Source organism: Anoplolepis gracilipes, chromosome 6, assembly GCF_047496725.1.
Source record: "Anoplolepis gracilipes chromosome 6, ASM4749672v1, whole genome shotgun sequence".
In the NCBI taxonomy this organism is placed as follows: Eukaryota; Metazoa; Arthropoda; class Insecta; order Hymenoptera; family Formicidae; genus Anoplolepis; species Anoplolepis gracilipes.
In genome coordinates this window covers 5,224,364-5,247,561 of record NC_132975.1, presented here as the reverse complement: position 1 = coordinate 5,247,561, position 23,198 = coordinate 5,224,364, and the positions used below count along the sequence as shown (strand labels likewise).

Here is a 23,198-nt window from a genome sequence, read left to right as displayed (position 1 = left end):
AATTAATTAATTAATTATATATCCGAACATGAAATAAAAACTACTAAGCTATAAAAAAAGTTCAACACTCTAATTTACATTATAAATGATCAAAAACAAAGAAAATGTAATTAATGAAAGGATATTAATTACATAAAATACGCATTTTTATACATATATCTATTTACAAGGATTAATATATTATATAAACATTATTATATATACTCGAATAATAATATATAAAATTGATCGCCCCAATTTGTGTTGCACTTAAAGATACATTGATATTATTTATTGGCAGTAACGTAAATAAACTATACTATGCTACGAATAGTTATATACTATATTTCTTGCTCTTTGTAGGAAATACATCTTAAATCTCGATGATATTAAATAATCGTGGAAAGTATTGTTCATATTAAATGTTTTTAAATTCGCCACAACGGAGTAATTAAAAAATAATGCCAAAAATGGTAAGATGACGCTACAGAATATCTGTACAAGATATATAATTTTGCTATATTCTGATTGCATATGTAGAGATGTATGTGTATATAAAATTTTTTATTTTATTTTAATCGACGTAATCGCGCAATTAAAGATACACATATTGAAGTAATTCTGTATATAACATTTGTCAAACAGATAATTCTACATACCATATTGTACATATTATTATTTTATATTATTATACATTTATATTTTTCTCGTATAAAAAAAATATTTATGTTCAAGAGAATTAAGACGGTGGGGTTGCGCTGTCGGATCGAAGTTGCGATGGCGCGGCTTCACTGTACGCAATATCGAAGACGCTTTTCTTCTCGAGAAGCTGCTGATGACGTAGTCGAGTGCCACCTTGGAACGGTGCAACAATGCAACTCTCCGAACGCAGCTCGTGCTCAGATTGTGATTGATATTGCGATGTAGACGGTTGCATCTCGAGGGATCTCTCCGGTGACAGTTGTGGCGATGGATGCGGCGCTGGTGGGGGTGGATGAAGGTAAAAGGGCGGTGGCGGTGTCCTCTCGTATTTATATTCCGAGTGTTGCAGCAAACGGTGCTGGGTGTCCGTAGAAACCGGCGGGGTTCTGGCGAATATCTGAATTGGCGGATCCTCCTCGAGGTTACCCTCGGCTTTTCTCAATCGTCGCCCTTGACGTACGATGGCCTTCAACTGCTCGGACTCGACGTTTATCAAAGGCTTGATCTTGCGCCTCGTACGCGGCGTCACCTCCTTAGTCTTTTGCGCTATACTTTGCTTCTCCTTTTGCTTCGCTGTTTGTTTCAAGCCTCTACTTACCCAACGTGGTAACGTTGATTCCTCGTCTTCCGCTGTCTTCCTTTCCAGTCTCTTCTTCTCGGCCTCGTCGCGCTTCTTCTTGTACCAGGCCATGTACTTCGATTGCGTTTTACTCGTGTCGATCTCACCAGTTTTCGGGGCAATTGTAGATTTCTTGTCCTTCTTGAATTTTGATTTAGGCAATGTTTGCTTTTGCGGATGTTCCTCTTCGCCTCGTGATGGCTGCGATCCGCTGTCTTTAAGTTTCTTTTCCGAATCGCCAATGGACCTACGAGATCGATCAGATTTCTTTCTTTTCTTCACAGAGTTTTCGAAAGGTTTCGTTTTCCCAGCATACTTTTCTATTGTGCCACTTTTACTGTCTTTACTTTTTATTTTGTCTACCTCGATATCTTTAGCTTGGACTTTGTCTAGAGAATTTTTTATTTTCGTTTTACTTACTTTGGTGTCCTCGGTTGTTCTCTCTCCTGTAAGAGCTATTTGCTCAGCTTGCTTTGAAGGTGATTTAATTTCACTTTTGTCATTTTGCTGCATAGATTTGGAAACTTTTTCAATCTTTTTAAGAGGTGTAACAATCTCACTTTTACATTCTTCCTCCTCCTTTGTTATCGGAACGATTTCATCCTTGACATTTTCTTTCGACGCGCCGTTTAATTCTTTAATGCTTATAGTTAAGAAAACTTCATCTTGCATCGTTGTCAATAAATCTTTTATGTCCGATTTTATTTTTTCGGATGTTGAAGCGATTTCTGTATCTTCATGTGGTTCACCGATCGTTGCTTCAATCGCGATGGAATCTTCTAAATTTTCAATTTCATCGAGCGATAAGTTACTACCTGTATCCTCTTCCGTTTCCATCTCTACTCTTGCATCTTCTCCACTTTTAAAAGTTCTTATTTCAGGCATACCCGCTATTTCAAGGCTTTCTTGTTGCTGCCACTTTTGCCGATGACGCGGAGTATCATAGGGTCTGGTGGCCAGCGTTGTTTTCCTGGAAATATCACTGGATGAGTCGCTTTCTTCCGAAACATAGATTGTATCATCAATAAAGCTTCTAAAAATTGGAACGCTTACGTCTGTTTGGTGCTCTCCATTGCCTTTCGATTCTGCAACATCTATGTTCTCAGCAACTGTCGCAGATTTATCCAATTTTTCTGACTCACTGGCAGTTGACTTTTCTGGATCTGTATCTTTTAGTAATTGATCAGTAGGAAGTTCTTTATCGAGTACCTTTTCTATTTCTTTATCAGATGTTTCCTTTACTACAGTTGTTTCTTCTTCGAGAAATGATTCTTCTTTTTCCTTCGCAGGTTCATCTTGCAATTGTTCTTTAGTCATAATTTTCTCTTTGGGAATAGTAAATGTTGAAGATGTGACAGACTTGTCTTCAATAGATTTTTCCAATTTTGTTTCTTGCAAATTGGATATTTCTTGAGAGGATTCTTCTTCACTTTTTTGAGTCTCAACCTCTGTCTTTGCATTGAGATCACCATCGCGCTTTAATTTGTCTGTGTCGGTGTCTTCCTTCACAATATATATCGTTTCACCAGACTCAGAGTGGCTTAAATCATCTTCTTGACTAGTATCATCAATATACTTCAATGCTTTATCATCGATTGAAAACGCGCGATGAATACCAGTTAAATTTACAGAATCATCTTTAGACGATTCTCTAATATCGAATGATTTTTCAAATGTTCCAGTCATTGATTCTATGTCTTTTTCTATTTTTTCTTCAATCACATCTTTTGGAATCTCTTCTGGTTTTTCAATAACACTTTGATATTTCTCGGTATCTGATTTTTCAATTTTCATTTTCTGGTCACTTTCAATTTTACTTGACGAATCATCTTCCTTCTCCTTGACCACTAATTTTTCCATTATTTTTTCTTTAGTATCTATTGTAATTTCTGCTGAAGGCATTTCCTCCTCATGTTCCTGCCCAGACTCATGACTTAATTCTTCTTTTTGATCACTTTCACGTTTATGTACAGTTTCGTCTTCTTCCTTTGCATACGAGTGCGTAACGTCTTTAATGTCTTTTAAATCTTTTTCCATCTGCGATGATGATGCGATAGTATCTCTATACAACTCGTTCTTCTTGTATTCTTCGATTTGTTCCACGTGTTCTATTTCTTCACGTGATACTTTCCGACTTTTTGCATTTTGCTCTGGTATGTCTACTTCTTCTTTCATAATTTCTTCGACATCTTCGAACGCCTTTAATTCGTGTATACCGTTTTCTAATTTAATTTTTTCTTCCTCTAACATTTCTTTTTCATGTAAAGATTTCCCTGTTTCTTTCTCACGTTTTTCGGACGTGTAAGCTATTTTTTCTTCGATACCACTTTTATCAATATGTGATGATGGCCTCTCTATTTCATGTTCTTTTAATGTCTCTAAGACAGGAGATTCTAAAGGCATCGCCCCTTTTTTATCTTCTATATTTGACGTTTCAAATGGTTGTTCCTTTGCAAGGTCTGATGTTATCTCACTCTCTGGTTGCGTATACTTTAAATCATGAAGAAATGCGATAGCCTCGACGACTTCTTTTAACGTTACATGATCTTTCCCGATATCAGAAGATGCACTTTGCTCAATTTCGCTTTCAGCAGCAGTTTGCATTTCTTTCGTCTGTGTTTTCGTTGCAAAATCGTCTGAAAATTGTATTATTTGAATATCTTTTTTATCGCTTGCAACGTCTTTTTCGTGTGTTTTTACATCCATCGTTGAATGAAACGTGGTGTCTCTTCTTTGCTCTGGTTCTGTTAATACAAAATCGTCGGAGAATCTCTTGCTCATGTGATCTAGTTTCTGCTTCAGTTTTCGCTGATCCATCTGATGAGAGGAAATTTCTGACGATCCTGCGCTTCTCTTGTCAGAATCTCGACTGACGAACAGATCCTTTTTACCGTTTATTCGATCGGAGCTTGTACTCGTGCTGGGTTCCTCCGAAACGTGCTTTCTGCGACCAATGAGTGCTAATTTATGCGCACGTGATGATAATTTAGCAACTTTCTCGAGTTTCGATCTGCTACTTTCTTTACTCGCGGCATCCTTGTGCTTTTCGAGCTCTTGACCCTGTTGTGCGATCTGTTTTTTGCGTTCTTTTTGCATCTGTTTCTTTGCTCTCATATGGTTACTTGTTTGTTTGTGCTTTGAAACTTTTTGACGAAATTCTGATTTCGATTTCATCGGTTTTTCAAACGGATCCTCGTATTCGGTGCTGCCGGGGCTCATCATCTGCGGCTGATGATAAAGAAATTTTTCAGTCTTCGTCTCTTTTACGATATCTGGCGAAGTCTCAGACTGTTTGCGTTTCTTTGAATCGTCTATTTTTTTCGACGTATGCAGACCTGAATCTTTCTTCAGGTCTTCCGACGTCCTCGATTTTTCCCGACTCGTACTTTCGTCCCTTGCGGCTTCTTGTACCTTTTTATCGGCGAGTTTACTCAATTTCTTTGTCAACATCGTGATTTCTTTCTCTAGAACTCGAAAGCTAGGTTTTATCACGGATTCCACCCTTTTTTGTCTTTTTATTTTGCTTTCTTTTTTCGAACACTTTTTCTCCATCGTTTTGTGGATATATTTTCCATTATTCATACTTATTTCCGGTGACGACAAACTCTCTGTTTTTTTCTCGTCGAAAGATTTCTCCTCTTCTCGCTGTCTACCTGCCTCGATAGACGAAGAGGAGCCATTTTTCTCTTCGTGCAATATTTTATATGCGACGCCAGTCTCCTCGATGGGCTGCTGACAAGTTGTCGCCGATTTTCCTTCTCTTTCGCGACAAGTACTTCCGTTTTCGTCGAGAGAATCCGATATTTCCCGGAGTACTCCAGGTTGCAAGGACACTTTTCGTCCCTCTTTTACTTCTTTCATTTTCTTCCTCAAAATGTTCAGTCGTTTGTCGAAGCACGGACTCTCTTCCTCGATGGGCGATTTCATCCACAAGGTTCGCGTCCTCTTCAATTTGTCCTCGTCATAGCGTTTCTTCGACCTCATCTTTTTCCGGTTTCGAGTATCCTCATCGGATTCGTCGTTGTCACTTCTGCTTCGGATATGTCGTTCTGTTTGAGTTGCAGCGGTTCTGTCGGTTTGCGTGGCGATAACTGCCTGTCCAGGAAGACTTTGGGTCTCTAAATAACTCACCCCGTCCATTCCTGCGATGCCACCGGCGTACCTGGCCTCTCTCTCCAGAAGTAATCGTGTCAGCAAGACGTTCTGTCTTGCCAGCTCCAGATCATGAAACGCGTACGATTGCATCGTTTGGTCCTTGGGGACTGACATTTTTTTATCCGATATCCCGGGCATGCTTATCGGAATCTCTTGACGATGAACGTCTCGCGTTTGTGATTCCATGTTCATCTTCTGCGCCGCATATCCATCATCCATCGGCAATTTTTGCCCCTTAGAATCCAGCTCCTCCGCTCGTCGACGCCTAACAGCTTCCAATTCTTCCGGTAGGAGAAGAATCTCCTGCTTATGTTGATATATATTTCTCGGGTGTTGATGAGACTCGACGGTGCGCAGCACTTCGGGTTCCTGCATTGATAGTTCTTGCCGCGTTTTTTGATCCTGCATAAACCGCTGCAAAAGCACATCTTTGCCATCCACTATAAAAGTCGTTGGATAATGATGTTGAATCGTATCCTCCACTTGTCCTCGCGTTACAAGTTGTAACACCTCTGCGTTTCCTTCGCGATAAAAATGTTGTTCTCTTACCGCCGGCTCATTATTTGAGTCAGGATCGACGTATCTGTAATGAAATTAAAAAAAGAAATAATCTCGATATTTCTGATCCTTTATTCAACTTAAAAAAAAAAAGTTATTACAAGAATATGTTTCATAATTTTTTATGGAAGGTTTAAGAGAAAGAGTTAAAAAAGAGAAAAATATTTTTAACAAAAATTGACTTGACTTTAATAATAATAAAATAATAATAATAATAATAATATTTTATATGATATTGTAAAATCTTTATAAAAATTATATCTTTATAAATAATAAAGTTAAAATTATATTTAAATAATTCAGAGATATTATACTATAATTTTTTTTTTTAATTTAGAAGAAAAGTCTGTAAAAAAATGTGTGCTATATATATATTTTTTTTTTTATGATTACTTTCTATTTAATTTCTGTTGTACAAAATTTTATTTTTTAGCATTATTAAAAATTATCGTAGAATCGCTATTGATGAGCGTAACACGTTCTATCCACCTTTGTCTGTAAGCTTGATGCAGAATGTCCGAACCACCTTCGATTTCATGTCGTTGTAAAGAATCCGCGTCTGTGGCAATGTAATCTCTAACCTTCCTTTCCTCGACATCTTCCACATACATTCTCTCCTGGTCCTCCATTCTTCTTCTTCTCGAAGAATCATAGGCCGGGCCGTCGCGTAGTCTGAGTGATTCTACATTCGCTTGATCAATGGGAGGACGCTCCGAAATATACACCACGTCACCAGGAAGCGATGCTAAGCCACCATTCTTGGTGTTTCGACGATTAAATTGCCAGTTTCTTCGAGTCGGATCTGCGCTCCAAGCTTGCTTTTTTCCATTCGATGTAACTGCATATTTGTGCGTATTATTATTTTGTTTTTAAAGCTAGAATATCTTTTATATAAATAACTATAATTTTATAAATTGCAAAGAATGCATTAAATAACTGCATGCAAATGGAACATTAATTGCAAAAACTGTCTTGAGAGAAATATGTGTATTTAAGTGTTTTCAAATTGATATATGTAATTGTGATTACTTTCGATTGTAGCCATTGGTTTCCGATGAAGATGCCGTTTCGGTCGACCATTAGATCGAGCGATAAGCTTTTCCGATGAGTATATCCTGCGTTTTCTAGGTGCCATGTAAAATGGACAACCCGGACAGATGCAGCAGATAATGAGCGCTGCAATTGCCAACATCATCAGCAGGCCCAAAATAATCAGTAACCAAAAGAGCAATTTATTCTCCGCTTTATACACAGTCTGAAAAAGAACTCTGATCTCTCATTTCTCTAAAATCGAAGATTGCCAACAAAATTAAAAAAAAAAAAAAGTGATAAAAATATTGAATAGCGAGACAAGTAAAATAAAAAAATTAAGTACGATGAAAAGAAATATGGATTAATTAACATTTACTCACTACTTCCTCGTGAACGTTGGCGATCGTGTTGTTTACGTAGGTCCGCGTATTATCTCCCCCTTTGTGAATTATCCCATCGATTGGCAGTTTCATGGTAGTCTCGTCATTATACGTTATAGATACGTTGGTAGTGCCTGTGCCGCTAATAATTCCTACCCCATTCGCAGCTAACGTATTACGAATTCTTTCTACATCTACTAGGGGTGTGCCGACTTCGGTTTGCTCGACACGAGCTATCACAACCGTTCTAGCAGCAAATATCAAAACAGAATAAAAATATCTGAGATTTATGACCGATTAATAAATGGATTCATTCTAATTTAAATAAATAATTCTGTTGTTTTTTTAGAGATTAAAGAGCATCTTTAATATATAATTATACACTACGCAAAAAATTAAAAGGCCACTTTTGAAGTTGGCAACTTTCTTAAAAATAATCAGAATAAGATCAATAAAAAAGCGTTCCAAAGCTTGAAGTTTTTAGTTTTAGAATCTTTGAATAAATTTCAATTCTTTCTATTTGTTACAAAGTTACATTGTAAGAAAGCGACGATTAAACAAATTTTTTAAAAGTTTGTCCAAAAATACCGAATTAAAAAAAAATCCTAGATGATGATTTCATTAATTGAGTGTTAATGAATAGAGTTTTAGCTTTATGTTCTTTTTTTAATAAATGTTCTATGACTTTTTTTTGGTTGAGATATTCATCATTAAAGCAAAACTGAGCTATTGACTTTGAACGCTTATAACTAGTGAAAAAATGATCCTACAATAATCAATAAAAAACAGTTTAACCCTTTGAGTCACCCAGAGACCCACCTTTTTTTGTAATTTTTTTTTAATGTTTTAACTACTTTTTTATCAACAAATACCGGATTTTTTGTTTCTACAGAGTCTCTAGAACATCAATAAGTGTAAAAAAAATATGTCATTAATTGTTAATTGCAAAAATATCATATATAAACAAACAGTCAAAATTAGTTCTTTTTTACGAAAAAAATGCATTTTCTACTAATCTATTATGACAATAAATATGGCAATTTTTTTATAATCTTAGTATACTCTAAAGTATTTTACAGAATTTTTTTAGAATTTTCCACCGTGTTGTTTTTGCTAAATCCTTTTTTTTTGATAAAAATATATAAAAAACAATATTTTCTGTTCTAAATTAAAAGTAACAGTCGTATTCTTTTTTAAATTTTTTCTCTGAAGGTTTTTTTAGATCGCAGAATCTGAATCTAAAGAAAAAAAAATTAATTTCCAAAATTTAATATAGGGATTTAATATGGCGGAAGTAAAATTTTGTCTGCCATATTGGATCCGCCATCTTGAATTTTGAAAATCTGACAACGGATTCGTAATCAGCGACCCCAAAAACCCTTGTATACCAAATTTTATAAAATACTGACAATTAGAAAAATTCGTGACTCAAAGGGTTAAAGAGGAAAGTTTGCACTTTAAAATGTTTCTATTATTTTTTCAATCTTTATTTATTTTTAAAGCGTAATTGTTACTTAAAAATCAAGTAAAAATTACACTTTTGTCTTTGTTTATTTAAATCAGTGAAAGTTAACAAAAAAAAATGCTCAAATTTTTTCTACAACATTTACAAGTAAAAAGCATTCCAGTTACTCGTACAAAGGGCCGAAGTGTTAAGTTTTTGTCTGTACATTTCAAAAACTTAAATTAATGATTATTGTACGATCATTTTTTCACTAGGATTTTTTTTTAATTCGATATTCTTGGGCAAACTTTTGAAAAATTTGTTTAGTCGACGGACGTGGCTTTCTTACAATGTAATTTTGTAACGAATAGAAAGAATTAAAATTCATCGAAAGATTCTGAAACTAGAAATTTCAAGCTTTGAAATACTTTTATATTAATCTTATTGCAATTATTTTTAAGGATGTTGCAACTACTTGAAAATTGGCCTTTTTTTATATGGAAGAAAGTGGAAAGTTTTATTTTTGCGTAGTGTATATAAATGTAAATAATATATAATTCTTTAATTTTTAATATATAATTCTTTAAATAATTTAACAGATTTTCTTCAAATATTTAGATTTGTGTGCCTTTTTTCAGCAATATATATCTTAAAAATTAGGAGATTTTATGAATCTTTATCAACCTTTTTCCTTCCATCGATACATTATTTGTCACGCCTGTTTTATTATCCGACACGTAAGGACGTGTGTCTAATACGGTAATTCGTCCACCTGTGATAGTGGCTAACGTTTCAGCGGTCCTCGTTAAATTTGGATGTTCTCCTGGCACTACGAACATCATTATGCGAGCTTCCATGGCATTTCCTCTGACGATGGAGATTTCTGTTTCACTCGCTAGATGAGGTACGCCTAAAAACGAGAAAATAAAGAATTTTTATCATATTAATAAAGATTACATAACATTTTTTATTCTATTTTACAATTTATTTTTATTGTTAAAAATTGCAATTCACAAATGAATATATTTACCAAGATCGTATGCTCTGGCAGTTAAAGTGTATAGAGTATCAGTTTCTGCTCGTCTTCTTCGATATTTTCTTATTTCGTCAACTTTATATCTCGATTCAATTTCGTTCAGAATACTTTCCGTTGAATTTATTGTATCTGGGGACACTGTTGTTTTCGATACATTTTCTCGTATGATGTGTTCCGATTGCAGAAATTCTTTGTGTAATTTTTTGGAAAATTTGTCGTAACCACTTTGTTTCTTCCGTCTGAATTTTGTGATAGGCGAACGTAATATCAATTCTCCAGTAATCTCATTTAGATAGAATTTATTTTCGTAATTTCCATGAATCAATTCGTAACGAATTTCGTTGTTCGGTGATTCGGCATCGGCGTCGGTGGCCTGCGAGCATCAAATAAAAGTTATAGAAATATTAAAATTAAAAATGTCAATGTTGAAAATATATTACGGTTGTAAATCAATAGAAATATAAAGTTAATAGTTGAAGCTTTACCTTTATAATGGCTGGTGATGTGAAATTCGTCAAATCGGAATTTAATGTAAATTCGTAGGCATTTTTCTCAAAAATCGGTGCATTGTCATTCACGTCCAATAAATTCACTATTAAAGACGCCACGCCCGTGTTACCTTTACCGTTTTCGTCGCACGCAATTACAGTTAATTGCAATTGCGCTGCCATTTCGCGATCTAGAACTGATCCCATCGTGACCGTGATCAAACCTGTATCAGAATCTATCGCGAACGCCTCGCTTCCTTGTCCTGTTATGCCTGTGTATTGAATACTGCCAAAGAGACCTGTATCTTTGTCAGTTGCATGCACCTGTGTCCATAAAAATGGGATTGTTTTTTCCATGTAAACACAACATTAAATAAATTTTTATTAACTTTTAAAAATACAAGTCATTTTGATCTTATCGATATTTTAACAATAGAACATATAATCAATAAGAAAATTTGTTTCGAATTATTTTTTAACTTTTGTTGTATATTATTACTTTCTACAAATGTCAAAGAATATATACACTACGCAAATAAATTAAAAGCCCACTTTCTTCCGTATAAAAAAAGCCAATTTTCAAGTAATTGCAACTTCCTTAAAAATAATTGGCATAAGATCAATAAAAAAGCGTTTTAAAGTTTGAAGTTTTTTCTAGTTTTAGAATCTTTAAATGAATTTCAATTCTTTCTATTTGTTACAAAATTAAAAAAGTGTAATTTTTACTTGATTTTTAAGTAACAATTACGCTTTACAAATAAATAAAGATTGAAAAAATAATAGAAACATTTTAAAGTATTAATTTTTCTCTTTAAATTGTTTTTTTAATGATTATTGTACGATCATTTTTTTCACTGGTTATAAGCGATCAAAGTTAATAGCTCGATTTTACTTTAATAATGAATATCTCAACGAAAAAACGTCATAGAACATTCATTAAAAAAAGAAATTAAACTTAAAACTCTGCTCTTTAACATTCAATTAATGAAATTGTGCTAGAATTTTTTTTTTCACTATTCTTGAACAAACTTTTAAAAATTCAATCGACAGACATCGCTTCCTTACAATGTAATTTTGTAACGAATAGAAAGAATTGAAATTTATTTAAAGATTCTGAAACTAGAAACTTCAAGCTTTGAAAAGCTTTTTTATTGATTTTATTCCGATTATTTTTAAGGAAGTTGCAACTATTTGAAAATTGGTTTTTTTATATGGAAGAAAGTGGAAAGTTTTATTTTTTGCGTAGTGTATATAAATGTAAATAATATATAATTCTTTAATTTTTAATATATAATTTTTTAAATAATTTAACAGATTTTCTTCAAATATTTAGATTTATGTGCCTTTTTTCAGCGATATATATCTAAAAAATTATAAGAAAGTGTCTCTTTAATTTTTTTTTGCGTAGTATATAAATTTTTGTAAATTTATTCTGTAACGGCAGAGTTATATTTAGTATATTTACAATGTCAATCATATATCAGTGATATCAAGTACCGATGAGTTAAATTATTATTTTTATTTTGTATATTCTTAAATAAAAAAATTTTATATTAAAAGGTATTATAATAATTAAAATTTTTTTTATAATAGAGAAACAAATAATTTGCCAATAAAGATTTAGAACCCAGTAGAGGTTTATTTAATTTTTTTTATTTAGTTTGAAATTTTTTTCAAACAGATATATATAAATAAATTTCTGACAGCTATCTCTACATTTTATCCCAGAAATATAAGTATTTTAGCATTCTTTAAAATAAAGCCAAGAATTAAAACTTGAAAAGGAAGTGCTTTCTTTATTTTGAAAAACACTTGGGCACATGTATGTATATACAATATACATTAAAAAAGTTTAATAGGCTGTCTAATACGCTCTAAACTTTAATGAAAAACAATTTTAGGAAAAATAAATAATTTGAATTTAGATTTATTGAAAGAATAAAAATTACTTGAATAACTCGTGTTCCAACGGTGACATTTTCCGACAATGTAACTTCGTAAGATTCTTCATCGAATATCGGGGAATTATCATTAACATCTTCTATAAGTATCACAACCGCTGCCGTTGCTGAGAGATTTGTTGCTGGACCAACTTCTTGAGCAACAATCTATCACATAATATATGGTATATCAATGCAAAGTAGACAGGATTGTTTATTATGATAAAATTAAATAATTATTTAGTTACTTTTGTGTAATAAAAGAACAAATATATTTTGTTACATTAAAATCAAACTCTCTATATCTTGTCTATTATTTTTACATACCTTAAAGGATAAACTTTTATACAGCTCGTAATCAATGAGTGTATTGTCTCGTACTGTGATAATAAAATCTGCCGTACGTTCAGCAACAGTCGGATTTATCTCAAAAGTACCATTGTTATTCCGTAACTTTAACGCGAATACACCAGCCTTGCCAATATCTTCATCGCGAATTTTAGTCGAGTATTGCTCGGGGAACGTTATCACGGAACCTGGTTCCAAATTTTCTGGTATTGATGCAATGTAGCTATAAATAAAGTATAAATAAGTATCATAAATATATACCTATATATATAATGCGATAAAATATAATTTATTGGTAAGAATTTAAACTACTTTATTTCAAATAGTGTGAATAATATTGCGTTATTGTATGAACTTTTTAATTTATAATTTTAATTTATAAAGCATGCAAAGGCAGAGCATGAAAAAGTTAGTTTTATTTGTTAGAAATTAGATCAAACATTCATGAAGAAAAAACGTTTCTTCAACTTCTACATGCTCATTATTAAAATTATTCGGTACCAACTTATCATTTTCAAAATATGGCGGACTATTGCCTGGTTCTCCAAGAAGGAATCCGACTTCGACGACAGTCGCCTGAGCTGGCGGTTCGTCCCTAGATCTTCGTATTTCCTCAGCTACCACGGTGAGCACGACGGGAGCACCAATATGAGTGATTTGTGTAAGTTCCTCTAAGGGCTTAGCGAGAACAATCTCACCTAAACAAAATTTGCAAAATTCATAATATCTGTTAATGATTAATGAATATTTAAAAAAAAAATAAAAAAACAACGCTCGTGAGCAGGTAGAGCGCGGTAAACCGAACAGAAAAGTTCTCTACCATTTTGCGATTTTCGCAATAATTATTAAAATATTAATTAAAAATGCTCAGCGAATGAGCGCGCGCTGTGCACGGTTGCCATGGCAATGAAAAACAAATTGTCGCGACAACCACGTGACACTCGCCACTGATACGCCTAGAGCGCATGGTGTAGCCGCGCAAAGCACGCGGTTATTCGCTGAGCATTTTTTATTAATATTTTAATAATTATTGCAAAAATCGCAAAATGGTAGAGGACTTTTCTGTTCAGTTTACTGCGCTCTATCTGCTCACAAGTGTTGGTTCCTTAGTTACCGGACATCCTGTATATACTTCCATAGAGATGATTCGTTATTTCTTGAAGAACCACTGGAGCAGAGTGCTATCTAGACTATTTTTAATATGAATAAAACATCACGGATAATAAACGTGTGAATTCTCTTATACTTGTTATTTCTTCGCCTCTACTTGTACACGCACGCTGACCGGCAATAACTTTACATAATGTGCCGGTGGAATCGATGTAAGAAATCGTTCGCGGCAATATTAGATGTATGTATACATCATTGAATGTAGGTGGAACTCGCACACGCAAGGACCCGTAGTACGTATCGCATGCTCCTTGCCACGGAATGATAAGCATCGCAAGTTGAAAAGCAGAGACTGACCCCTGAGAACGATCGATACTTGGCCGTAGACTGTCCAGACTTATTCCGACCACCTTAAGCGGCTTCTGTTTACTGCTCACCAATTTTTCGCATTCTTGCCTGGCTTACTTGGACTTTCAAAAAACCTGATATTTTAAATATCAGATGACAGATAAGGATTTCGCTAATATTTATATGCTCACACGGGCAAACTTTAAAAAATGCTTGGATTGTTTATTTAAAAAATTTTTATCAATTTTTCACAAAAATCGATCTCGCGTCAATTAAATTTTTGTCCATTTGACAAGATTGTTCCTCATATGTCAAAGCGAAAATAACTTTGTGTTTTCACTTTCTAAAGGATGTTTAGTACCTATTTTTAAAAATATAGGAATTTAATAAAATTTGCACAGATTCTTCTGATACATGTTCAGAGACTTATAAAAAAACTTGGAGTTGATTCACTGAAGCAATCAAAAGTTATAATTTGCAATGAATTTATCCGTCGATATTATTATAAATATAATTATTTTGTGGTTCTAATTACAAGTAAAAGTATTAATATAATTATAAATATAATTATTTATATAAATAAATATAAATATAATTATTTCTGTTCTTTTTAACCCTTAAATTGATACGATTACAGATTTTCTATCTTATAAAAAACCTGTGATCGTGTTGATTTAAGAGCTAAAATACATAGAAATAATAATAGGAATTTATTAAAAATTTGCAAAAGTATAGTTTAAATATAGAGGAAATATTTGATCACATAATTTTGGTCAAGTACTGACTAGTTCAAAAGATATTGAATATAATTTTCTCAATTTCATCCTATTATCCGAGATGACATATTATTTATTGTGAAAACGTGGCAACATAACGTTCAGCTGAGCCTTCTTTTGACATTTTAAATAAACTAGTTTTTCATCTGAAGAAGCCTCTATATATAAACGTGTAAGCGAAAAGCGACTAGGCCTCATATGTCAATTTGCAATTTGACCAACTTATGAAAAATTACCATGTTGCCACATTTCTTTCTTCTCGGAGAAATGACAAATTATTAAAATTATCAAAGAAATAGTTAAAAATCTTCTATATTTTGTCATTATTCATTATTATAATTTTTATTCTGACATTTTAAATTACTCTCTGTACGAGTAAATTCTTTTATTTTTATAATTCAAATTTTGTGCTGTAATGTTGAATCGAGGTACCGTCAATGATAAAAGTTTCTCATTACAATTTAAGAAACACGAAAATTATATATGAATAATATATAATAATATATAATAATATATAATAATATATAATAATATATAATAATATATGAGAAAAGTATATATTCGTCAATTTCGACTACTTTTTGCTCCGATTGTAGGTGCTAAACGTCCTTAAACGTCACATTTCAAAAATCTTTACAAATTCTTTATAACTGATAATTTGTGTATTTTTGAAGAGTTTCATATATATATATATATATATATATATATATATATATGGTAGTTAACTTTATTATGATAAAATTATTTATTCGTAAAAAAAATCTTACAATCACATACGTGATTTTTTCCACGAACTTTATATACGTTAAACAAATGATTTCGATATCAAGGAATGGAATAAGATTGGCATTGTCGGAACAGCAGTGAACAAATTTCTCTGCTTAATCATTGTCCGGTAGTTTCGCAAAATGAGGTCAGCTTTGAATAGTAAAGGAGAATATGAATCAACGCCGTCATTACTTTTTCCCGAGATCGGAACTGTCAGAGAAATAACGCGTGACGTGCGAATGGATTAGAGAATTACAATGACTCAACTCGTTGAGTAAATTAATTACACGTGTATGTCAAGTTTGCATTTGCGCCATGGTAAAAGTCCCTTAACCCTTTATCGTATTCGATTCGTGTAATTACAATTATAATAGACTGCATGATTGAGAATTACAATAATAATCTCAGTACGTAAAAAATAATTTTTTTAGTTGAATATTTAATATACTATCTTACCAGTTGTTTCCGAGATGTTAAAAAATGGTATGAAAGGATTGCCTTCGGATACCAAACCATATGTGATTTCACGCGGCACCCCTTTATCTCCATCTTCCGCGTGAACTCGTAATATTACGTCTCCCTAGAAATGATATAAGTGACTTAGGAAAATTGCACTAATTTTCCTAGAAGAAGATAATAATATTTGACACGAAAAAGCTTATTTATGATATTTACTATCTTAAAATCGTATCATAAATCTTGTTTTTATCTACTCGATTAGTCATTTATCAAAGTAAATTAAATTGTAATATATTTAACTTACAGTTTGCACAGAATTATTAAGCCTAGTTAAAGGTGGTGCTAAGGTAAAAATTGGTGGTACGTCTTGTACGTCTTGAACTATAATAATAATATTTAAGCCTGCGATATTCCTAGTGTCTTTCCCAGGTTCCGTGTAAGGATCCTAATTGAAAATAAATTAAGTCGATACGCGTGACAGTGTTTCTTCATATTTATTTGTAAAAACAATTATGCATACCGTTGCGTATATGGTGAGGGTATACATTGATTGCGTTTCAAAATCCAATTCACCTATCAACGTAATTACTCCGCGCGTTTGAGTTGGTGTTTGTCGCTGCCGGATAGTAAAAAGTTCTTTCGGTTGCTAAAACGATATTACATTTTATATTACATCTTGTTAATTACATAATTATGCAAATTCAAAATAATCATTAAATGAGTACCCATAATTCGATATAAACAGGTTTGCCGCTCCAAGAATTTGCTCGTACGAGAAGATAATCTAGTTCCTTTCCTGGTTTAGTATCCTTTTAATGAGATATTTATTTTAATGTTATAATTAAATATTACGTATAATAATAATAGACTTATGTTATTACAACAATAGATAATTTGTGCTAATATTAGATAGTAATGACGTGCAAAATGGAGTCCGTCTTTATTACCAATTTGATAGAGCAATTACAGCGCTAATTAATTAGCGTCGTTAGAGAAAATATCGATAATTACCTCAGGTACCATAATTACAGAAGGAATGTGAGGAAATATTTTATCACGCGACGTCGTGGCGTTCGTTGCGGAAATGGTAGCCTGCATCGAATTTGAATCTCCCTTAGTATCCCGAACCCTGACTGCAAAATCGTGAAGACGTCCCGGTACAAGTCGTTTCGTTAAGATTACATTAGCCTGGCAGACTTTGTTATACAGCGTACAGGGCAGGTTGTCGATTCTTACAACGGGTGTAATTGTTGCTGAACGAAACAGAATTTATTATGTTTTATGATGATAAATTACGTTTTAACAACGGTTTTGATTTTTTTTTCTAATTACCAGTTATTTCGAAAACGAGAGGAAAATCCGCGTCCTGATCGGTGGCGCGTAACCGAAAGATTACGGAATCGACCTCGGCATCGGCTGGAACTAATACCAGTCCCATATCCGTAGACGTGTCAAAACGCGGTCGAGCACTTTCACCCCAACCGTAAATGAGCCCGAAATAAAGCCATACTTTGAACCATGCTTCTACGAGGGGCATTCTACAGAAGAAGACAGATAGAAGAGAAAAATACAGGGTTGGGCAGTAACGTGTTACAAATTTTATTAGGTAACGGAAAAAAGTAAATGTAAGCTTTATTACATTTTTCGATAACGAGTAAGGAAATTAAGTTATTTTTTTCGTTACTTTCCACACAGCACATGTCTTTGAAAAATGCTTAAAAGACAACTTAAGGATGTTTAGTACTTATTTTTTAAAATATAGGAATTTAATAAAATTTCCACAGATTGTTTTGATACATGTTCAGAGACTTATAAAAAAACCTAGAGTTGATTCACTGAAGTAATCAAAAATTATAAGAATTTTAATTTGCAATGAATTTACCCGTCGATATTATTATAAATATAATCATTTTGTGGATCTAATTATAAGTAAAAGTATTAATATAATTATAAATATAATTATTTATATAAATAAGTATAAATATAATTATTTCTGTCCTTTTTAGCCCTTAAATTGATACGATTACAGATTCTCTATCTTATAAAAAACTCGTGATCATGTTGATTTAAGAGCTAAAATAGATAGAAATAATAATAGGAATTTATTCAAAATTTGTAAAAGTATAGTTTAAATAGAAGAAATATTTGATCACATAATTTTGGTCAAGTACTGACTAGTTCAGAAGATATTGAATATAATTTTCTCAATTTCATCTTATTATCCGAGATGACATATTATTTATTGTGAACACGTGGCAACAAAGCATTCAGCTGAGCCCTCTTTTGACATTTTAAATAAACTAGTTTTTCATCTGAAGAAGCCTCTATATACAAACGTGTAAGCGAGAAGCGACTAGGCCTCATATGTCAATTTGCAATTTGACCAACTTATAAAAAATTACCATGTTGCCACATTTTTTCTTCTCGGAGAAATGACAAATTATCAAAGAAATAGTTAAAAATCTTCTATATTTTGTCATTATTCGCTATTATAATTTTTATTCTGACATTTTAAATTACTCTGTACGAGTAAATTCTTTTATTTTTGTAATTCAAATTTTGTGCTGTAATGTTGAAATCGAAGTACCGTCAATGATAAAAGTTTCTCATTATAATTTAAGAAACACTTTCTGTGTCGTCTGGGATTTTTTTCGAATATACTTGAATATATTATACTTTTTTCGAATATAATTTTCAAATAAAGAAACATAGCTATTTTTCGTTTCATGCATATGCGCGCATTTTATATAGTACATGTAACATATACTATAAATACATATACGCATGCGTGAAATGCAACTTAGAGATTGATAAGAGTATTCAAATGCAGTATCACGTAGAAACTGCTGGAATCTCTTTTTAGTATCTTTCTACTTTGTAAAAGAACATTTAAGTAGACAGATAATTCAATGATTAGGCAAGAATTTAATATATTATGAAAATTATTGTATTGTGTTAGAATTTTAAAATAAAAAAAATTGAAGAGATGTGAAGAAAACGATTTTAACCATACTTACAAATCTATTGAAAGTAAACTAACAATAAGAAAATTATTTTATTTACATTTAGAGAATCTAAAAGTGTTTAAGAAAGCTTGTTTACACTTTTTTTCAAAAGTTTGTCTTATTTAAAATAATTTATTATTATCAAAATTATTACACATTTATCAATATTATATCAATAGCACTATCAAAATTATATCATTTTGATTACTTTAATGTAAAATAATGTTTAAAAATTTTTAGTGTTTTCTGTAAAAATTTGAACTTGTATTTAAAAAAATTTTTATGTAAAGTTTGTATTGTATATAAAAAAAGTAACGGAAATTGTAACGATTCGTTACTTTTTGAATAACAAGTAACGATAACGAGTTATTTTTTGGAAAAAAGAACGGTAAAGGTAAAGAGTTATTTTTATAAAGTAACTTTCCCCATTCTGGAAAAATGGCAAAACATAATTTACCTCTGGAAAGTTGGCCCTTCATTTGTTTAATTTGAAAAAAATTATTAGAGTTGGAGCTCCTAAAGAGTTTTAAAGTTCTCATAATCAAGCTACTTTAGAAAGAGTTCTGTCATTTAAAGCATCAATAAAAACACCATTTTTATTTTAAATCGGGAAGCTTCACAATCTCTCCATTATGCCAAAAATGCCGTTTCTTTAGAATTTTGAGAAGATTTTAAATAGTTATAGATAAATTCCAGAAATAGATTTTATTCAAAATACCATAAAAATTAAATTTTTTGATTTATCTCAGAGACAAAAAATTGTGAAAATTTATTTAAAATTTAAAAAAAAACCGAAAATTCTAGAACGGAAGGGGCATCAAGAATTTTTGAAAATTTAAAAATGGAAGGTTAACTTTACAGAGGTATATATTTCTTTTTATTCTATATTGAATAAAAATATTCGAAAAAAGAAGGATTAAACCATTTAGAATTAAAGGTCGTCGAACTTTTAATTTGCAAGGTCTTTCTTCGTTAAATATAAAACAAGACACAACAAATCGATAATATCTTTATAATCCACTCGAATCGACATTAATAGCGAAAAGATGGCGAGTTTTGATACGATCGTATACATATCGATTTTATGATCATAAAATGAGGTCGCGAATACTCATTGTTGCGTCTTAAAACATCATTTGTTTAACGTCACGGTTTTGATTCATCATGTAATAAAAAATAGAAACGTACAAATATGCAATGATTATAATTATAATGATTATAATTACAAATTATTATAATTATAATACAAAGTATCTCTCTTTTTCTCTCAATATCTTATAAATATTTTTTCATAAATTAAATTATTACAAAATAAGGATTTTAAATGAGTTTGCATTGAAACAAAATTGTAAATTCTGCGGTTATTTATATTAAATAATTTTTAATTAAATTTTAAAATGCACTATATATATTTATATTCACTGTCAATTCTGGGACACTTTATATAATATGACTCATGTTATATAGAATAATTCTTATGTAGATGAAATCATTTTATTAAATATGCATTTTTTTATGAGTGACAATATAGTACATGCGTGATTATTAAAACAAAGGTGCAAATGTGGGTTATCGACTATTTCTTTACAACAGAATTGTAATGTTGTGTCTGCACATCTGTTTCAGTAGGCAGTTGGCATAAATTTTCTGATAGTATATTTTACTATCAGATAACTTATCAGATCTTTCTCTTTTTCTTTTTTTTTAAAGCCCATTCCATCAAAATGAACAAAATATATACGGCAGTATAAAAGTTTTTTCATGTATTCACGATAATAAAATTTATAAAACCATATTCTTTGAGAGAGCAATTTAGAATTAAATTTTTGAAGAAAAAATTTTTTTATGTATGATTTTTTTAAAATTCCTGTTGATTATTATTTTGAGAAGCAGAACTTGATGAGTTGATAGTGTAAAAGAATCGAGAAGACATATTAAAAAAAACATGTTATTTATATATGTATTTGAAATTTTAATTAGAATATGTTTCCAGAGAAGAGTTGCGAGAAGAGTTATTTCACCCCGTGTAATTTATATCTGCTCTATTCCTATTTACAATGGACTTCCTGTCAATGTCTTGTGCCTTGACATTGTATAAATATTTTATCATGTAGCAGACATAAGGCATTTAATGGAATATTTAGTATGATCTTTCCACACATAGATCCACAATAAGAGTCTTATTTGTCTAACGATGAAGTGGGCTTTAACCCGTCTACGCGCGCACTGTTTTACTAATATATTTTAGCCGGTCAGTGTCCATATTAGAGCGATCGATAAGCTTTTTTTTCTCATCGTATTTGCAAAATGTGTCGACATTATTGGATACTTGGAAGAAATCGATATTCGAGTGATTGCGAATGAAAATCCACTGTGAACTTTCACCGAATTGCTTATAAATATATAGTAAATAAATAAACGCTCGTATATCGCGTATATTGTGCACACTACCGTGAAGTTTCAATGCATCTGAAGGATGTCGATATGTCGACTACATCGACATTTCGTCATGTATATATAATGCCGAAATCTCATTGTAAATGAATAGAAAAGTCATTAACCTTCCAATTCTTACTCTGATAATGTCTTCCGCGAAATCGCATTAGAAGGGAATTTCATTCCAACAAAAAAAAATTTTGTCTGTCACAAAGTAATAAATTAAATTACTCGAAAAATATTTTTTAATGTAATATTAAATTATAATATATTATATATAAATTATTATAATAATATACTTATTATATTTATATTATATTTATTATATATTAATAATTATTAATTATTATTATAATAATATATAAATTATTTAATATGAGACTTACAAATATTACTCTATTTTATAAAAAGATAAAAGATTTTTAGACAATTCAATATCTTTCTATGAGAGATCGAGTGTGATATTATTGCGTTATATTATTTCCTTGAAATCCAACACTTATCAAAACAAAACACCATGATAATATTTTTATTAGTATTGTAAAATTTACATATATTTATTTATTTACATATATTTACATATATTTATTGTACTATATTATAACGACGAAATAATATTAATAAACAAATCAGGGCGAATGTCATTAAGAACTTACCTGAACACAGAGAATCACGAGATCGTCAAATATTTCATGTTTATAAGAATACCCATAGATCACAGGTTGAGTGAATATTTTGGCAATACAGTAGCGCACAGATTTTCGAAAAAATTCGCGATTCCTCCTAAAAACGACCCTCGAGAATAAGTTGATCGTTTCGATGTTTTCATTATATTTTTCACTGCTTTTTTTTTTAGATTGTTAGTTTCACGCGACGACTTTTTCCAATTTTTTGCGCTTGTTACTTTTCTTTGACAATCGCACTGGAAAGAATTATAATAACTGTAGCGAACAACCATAATCCGGAGACAACATTCTCGAGGTTCGTGTGGAAGCACACTTCACGCGGCCGCGTACGCCGCGCGTGTGAAAGGGGGTTGTACTGTTCATCCCCTGTGTTGATGCGGCTCTACGAGTCACGTGTACGTCACGATCGGCGACCATCCCCTCCATTATAATTCTGAAAGTATATACTTACTGCCTGTATATAACTAGTAGAGAACTATGAAGGACTAATTACTTACAATTTTTTATTCAATCAGATAAAGCAATCGTGAATGATCGTTCATTAGTGATGATATATATTTTTGATATTATTGCACAAAAATACAAATAAATTTTTCCAAGGGTGTAGAAGGATTTGTAATTTTATCGCACAATTTATGATTGTTATAAAATTATAATTTATAAATATAATTAAATAATTAAAAATAATTATAATTAAAATTATAAATATATTTTTAATGAAAATAATAGATTACGGATAATTTTACGAAAATTTCCTATTAAAAATATGACAAAGTAAATATTAGATTTTTATTACTGTTTTTTAAACTTAATTTTGTGAAGCTTTTTAAGTTACTTTTCTATTGCATGAAATCTTTCAATCACTAGAAATATTATAAAACATTTTATGAATTTATTGTACGTCACTCTCTCTATATAAAAAAATCTGT

At 31.5% G+C, this 23,198-nt stretch overlaps 1 protein-coding gene across 1 annotated transcript; it reads right to left on the bottom strand.

Annotated features, from left to right (window-relative positions):
- Positions 1 to 232: 232 nt before the first annotated feature.
- On the bottom strand, positions 233 to 22,593 carry LOC140666864 (uncharacterized). Its single transcript, XM_072894409.1, has 17 exons — positions 22,240 to 22,593; positions 17,475 to 17,680; positions 17,154 to 17,395; positions 16,868 to 16,951; positions 16,663 to 16,788; positions 16,447 to 16,587; positions 16,140 to 16,263; positions 13,187 to 13,379; positions 12,661 to 12,904; positions 12,343 to 12,501; positions 10,391 to 10,717; positions 9,900 to 10,278; positions 9,554 to 9,779; positions 7,426 to 7,672; positions 7,043 to 7,268; positions 6,503 to 6,851; positions 233 to 6,038 (listed from the first exon to the last, which is right to left on the bottom strand). The coding sequence occupies exons 2-17, from the start codon at positions 17,677 to 17,679 to the stop codon at positions 719 to 721; spliced, it is 8,592 nt and encodes a 2,863-aa protein (XP_072750510.1). The 5' UTR covers position 17,680; positions 22,240 to 22,593; the 3' UTR covers positions 233 to 718.
- Positions 22,594 to 23,198: the final 605 nt, after the last annotated feature.

Excerpts from the sequence above, each read along its gene's own strand:
- LOC140666864 (XM_072894409.1), bottom strand. The coding sequence starts at position 17,679 with ATGCCCCTCGTAGAAGCATGGTTCAAAGTATGGCTTTATTTCGGGCTC. Across the intron at positions 16,789-16,867 it reads CTGTTTATATCGAATTATGG|CAACCGAAAGAACTTTTTAC; the intron begins GTACTCATTTAA and ends ATATCGTTTTAG. Across the intron at positions 6,039-6,502 it reads CATCAAGCTTACAGACAAAG|ATACGTCGATCCTGACTCAA; the intron begins GTGGATAGAACG and ends ATTTCATTACAG.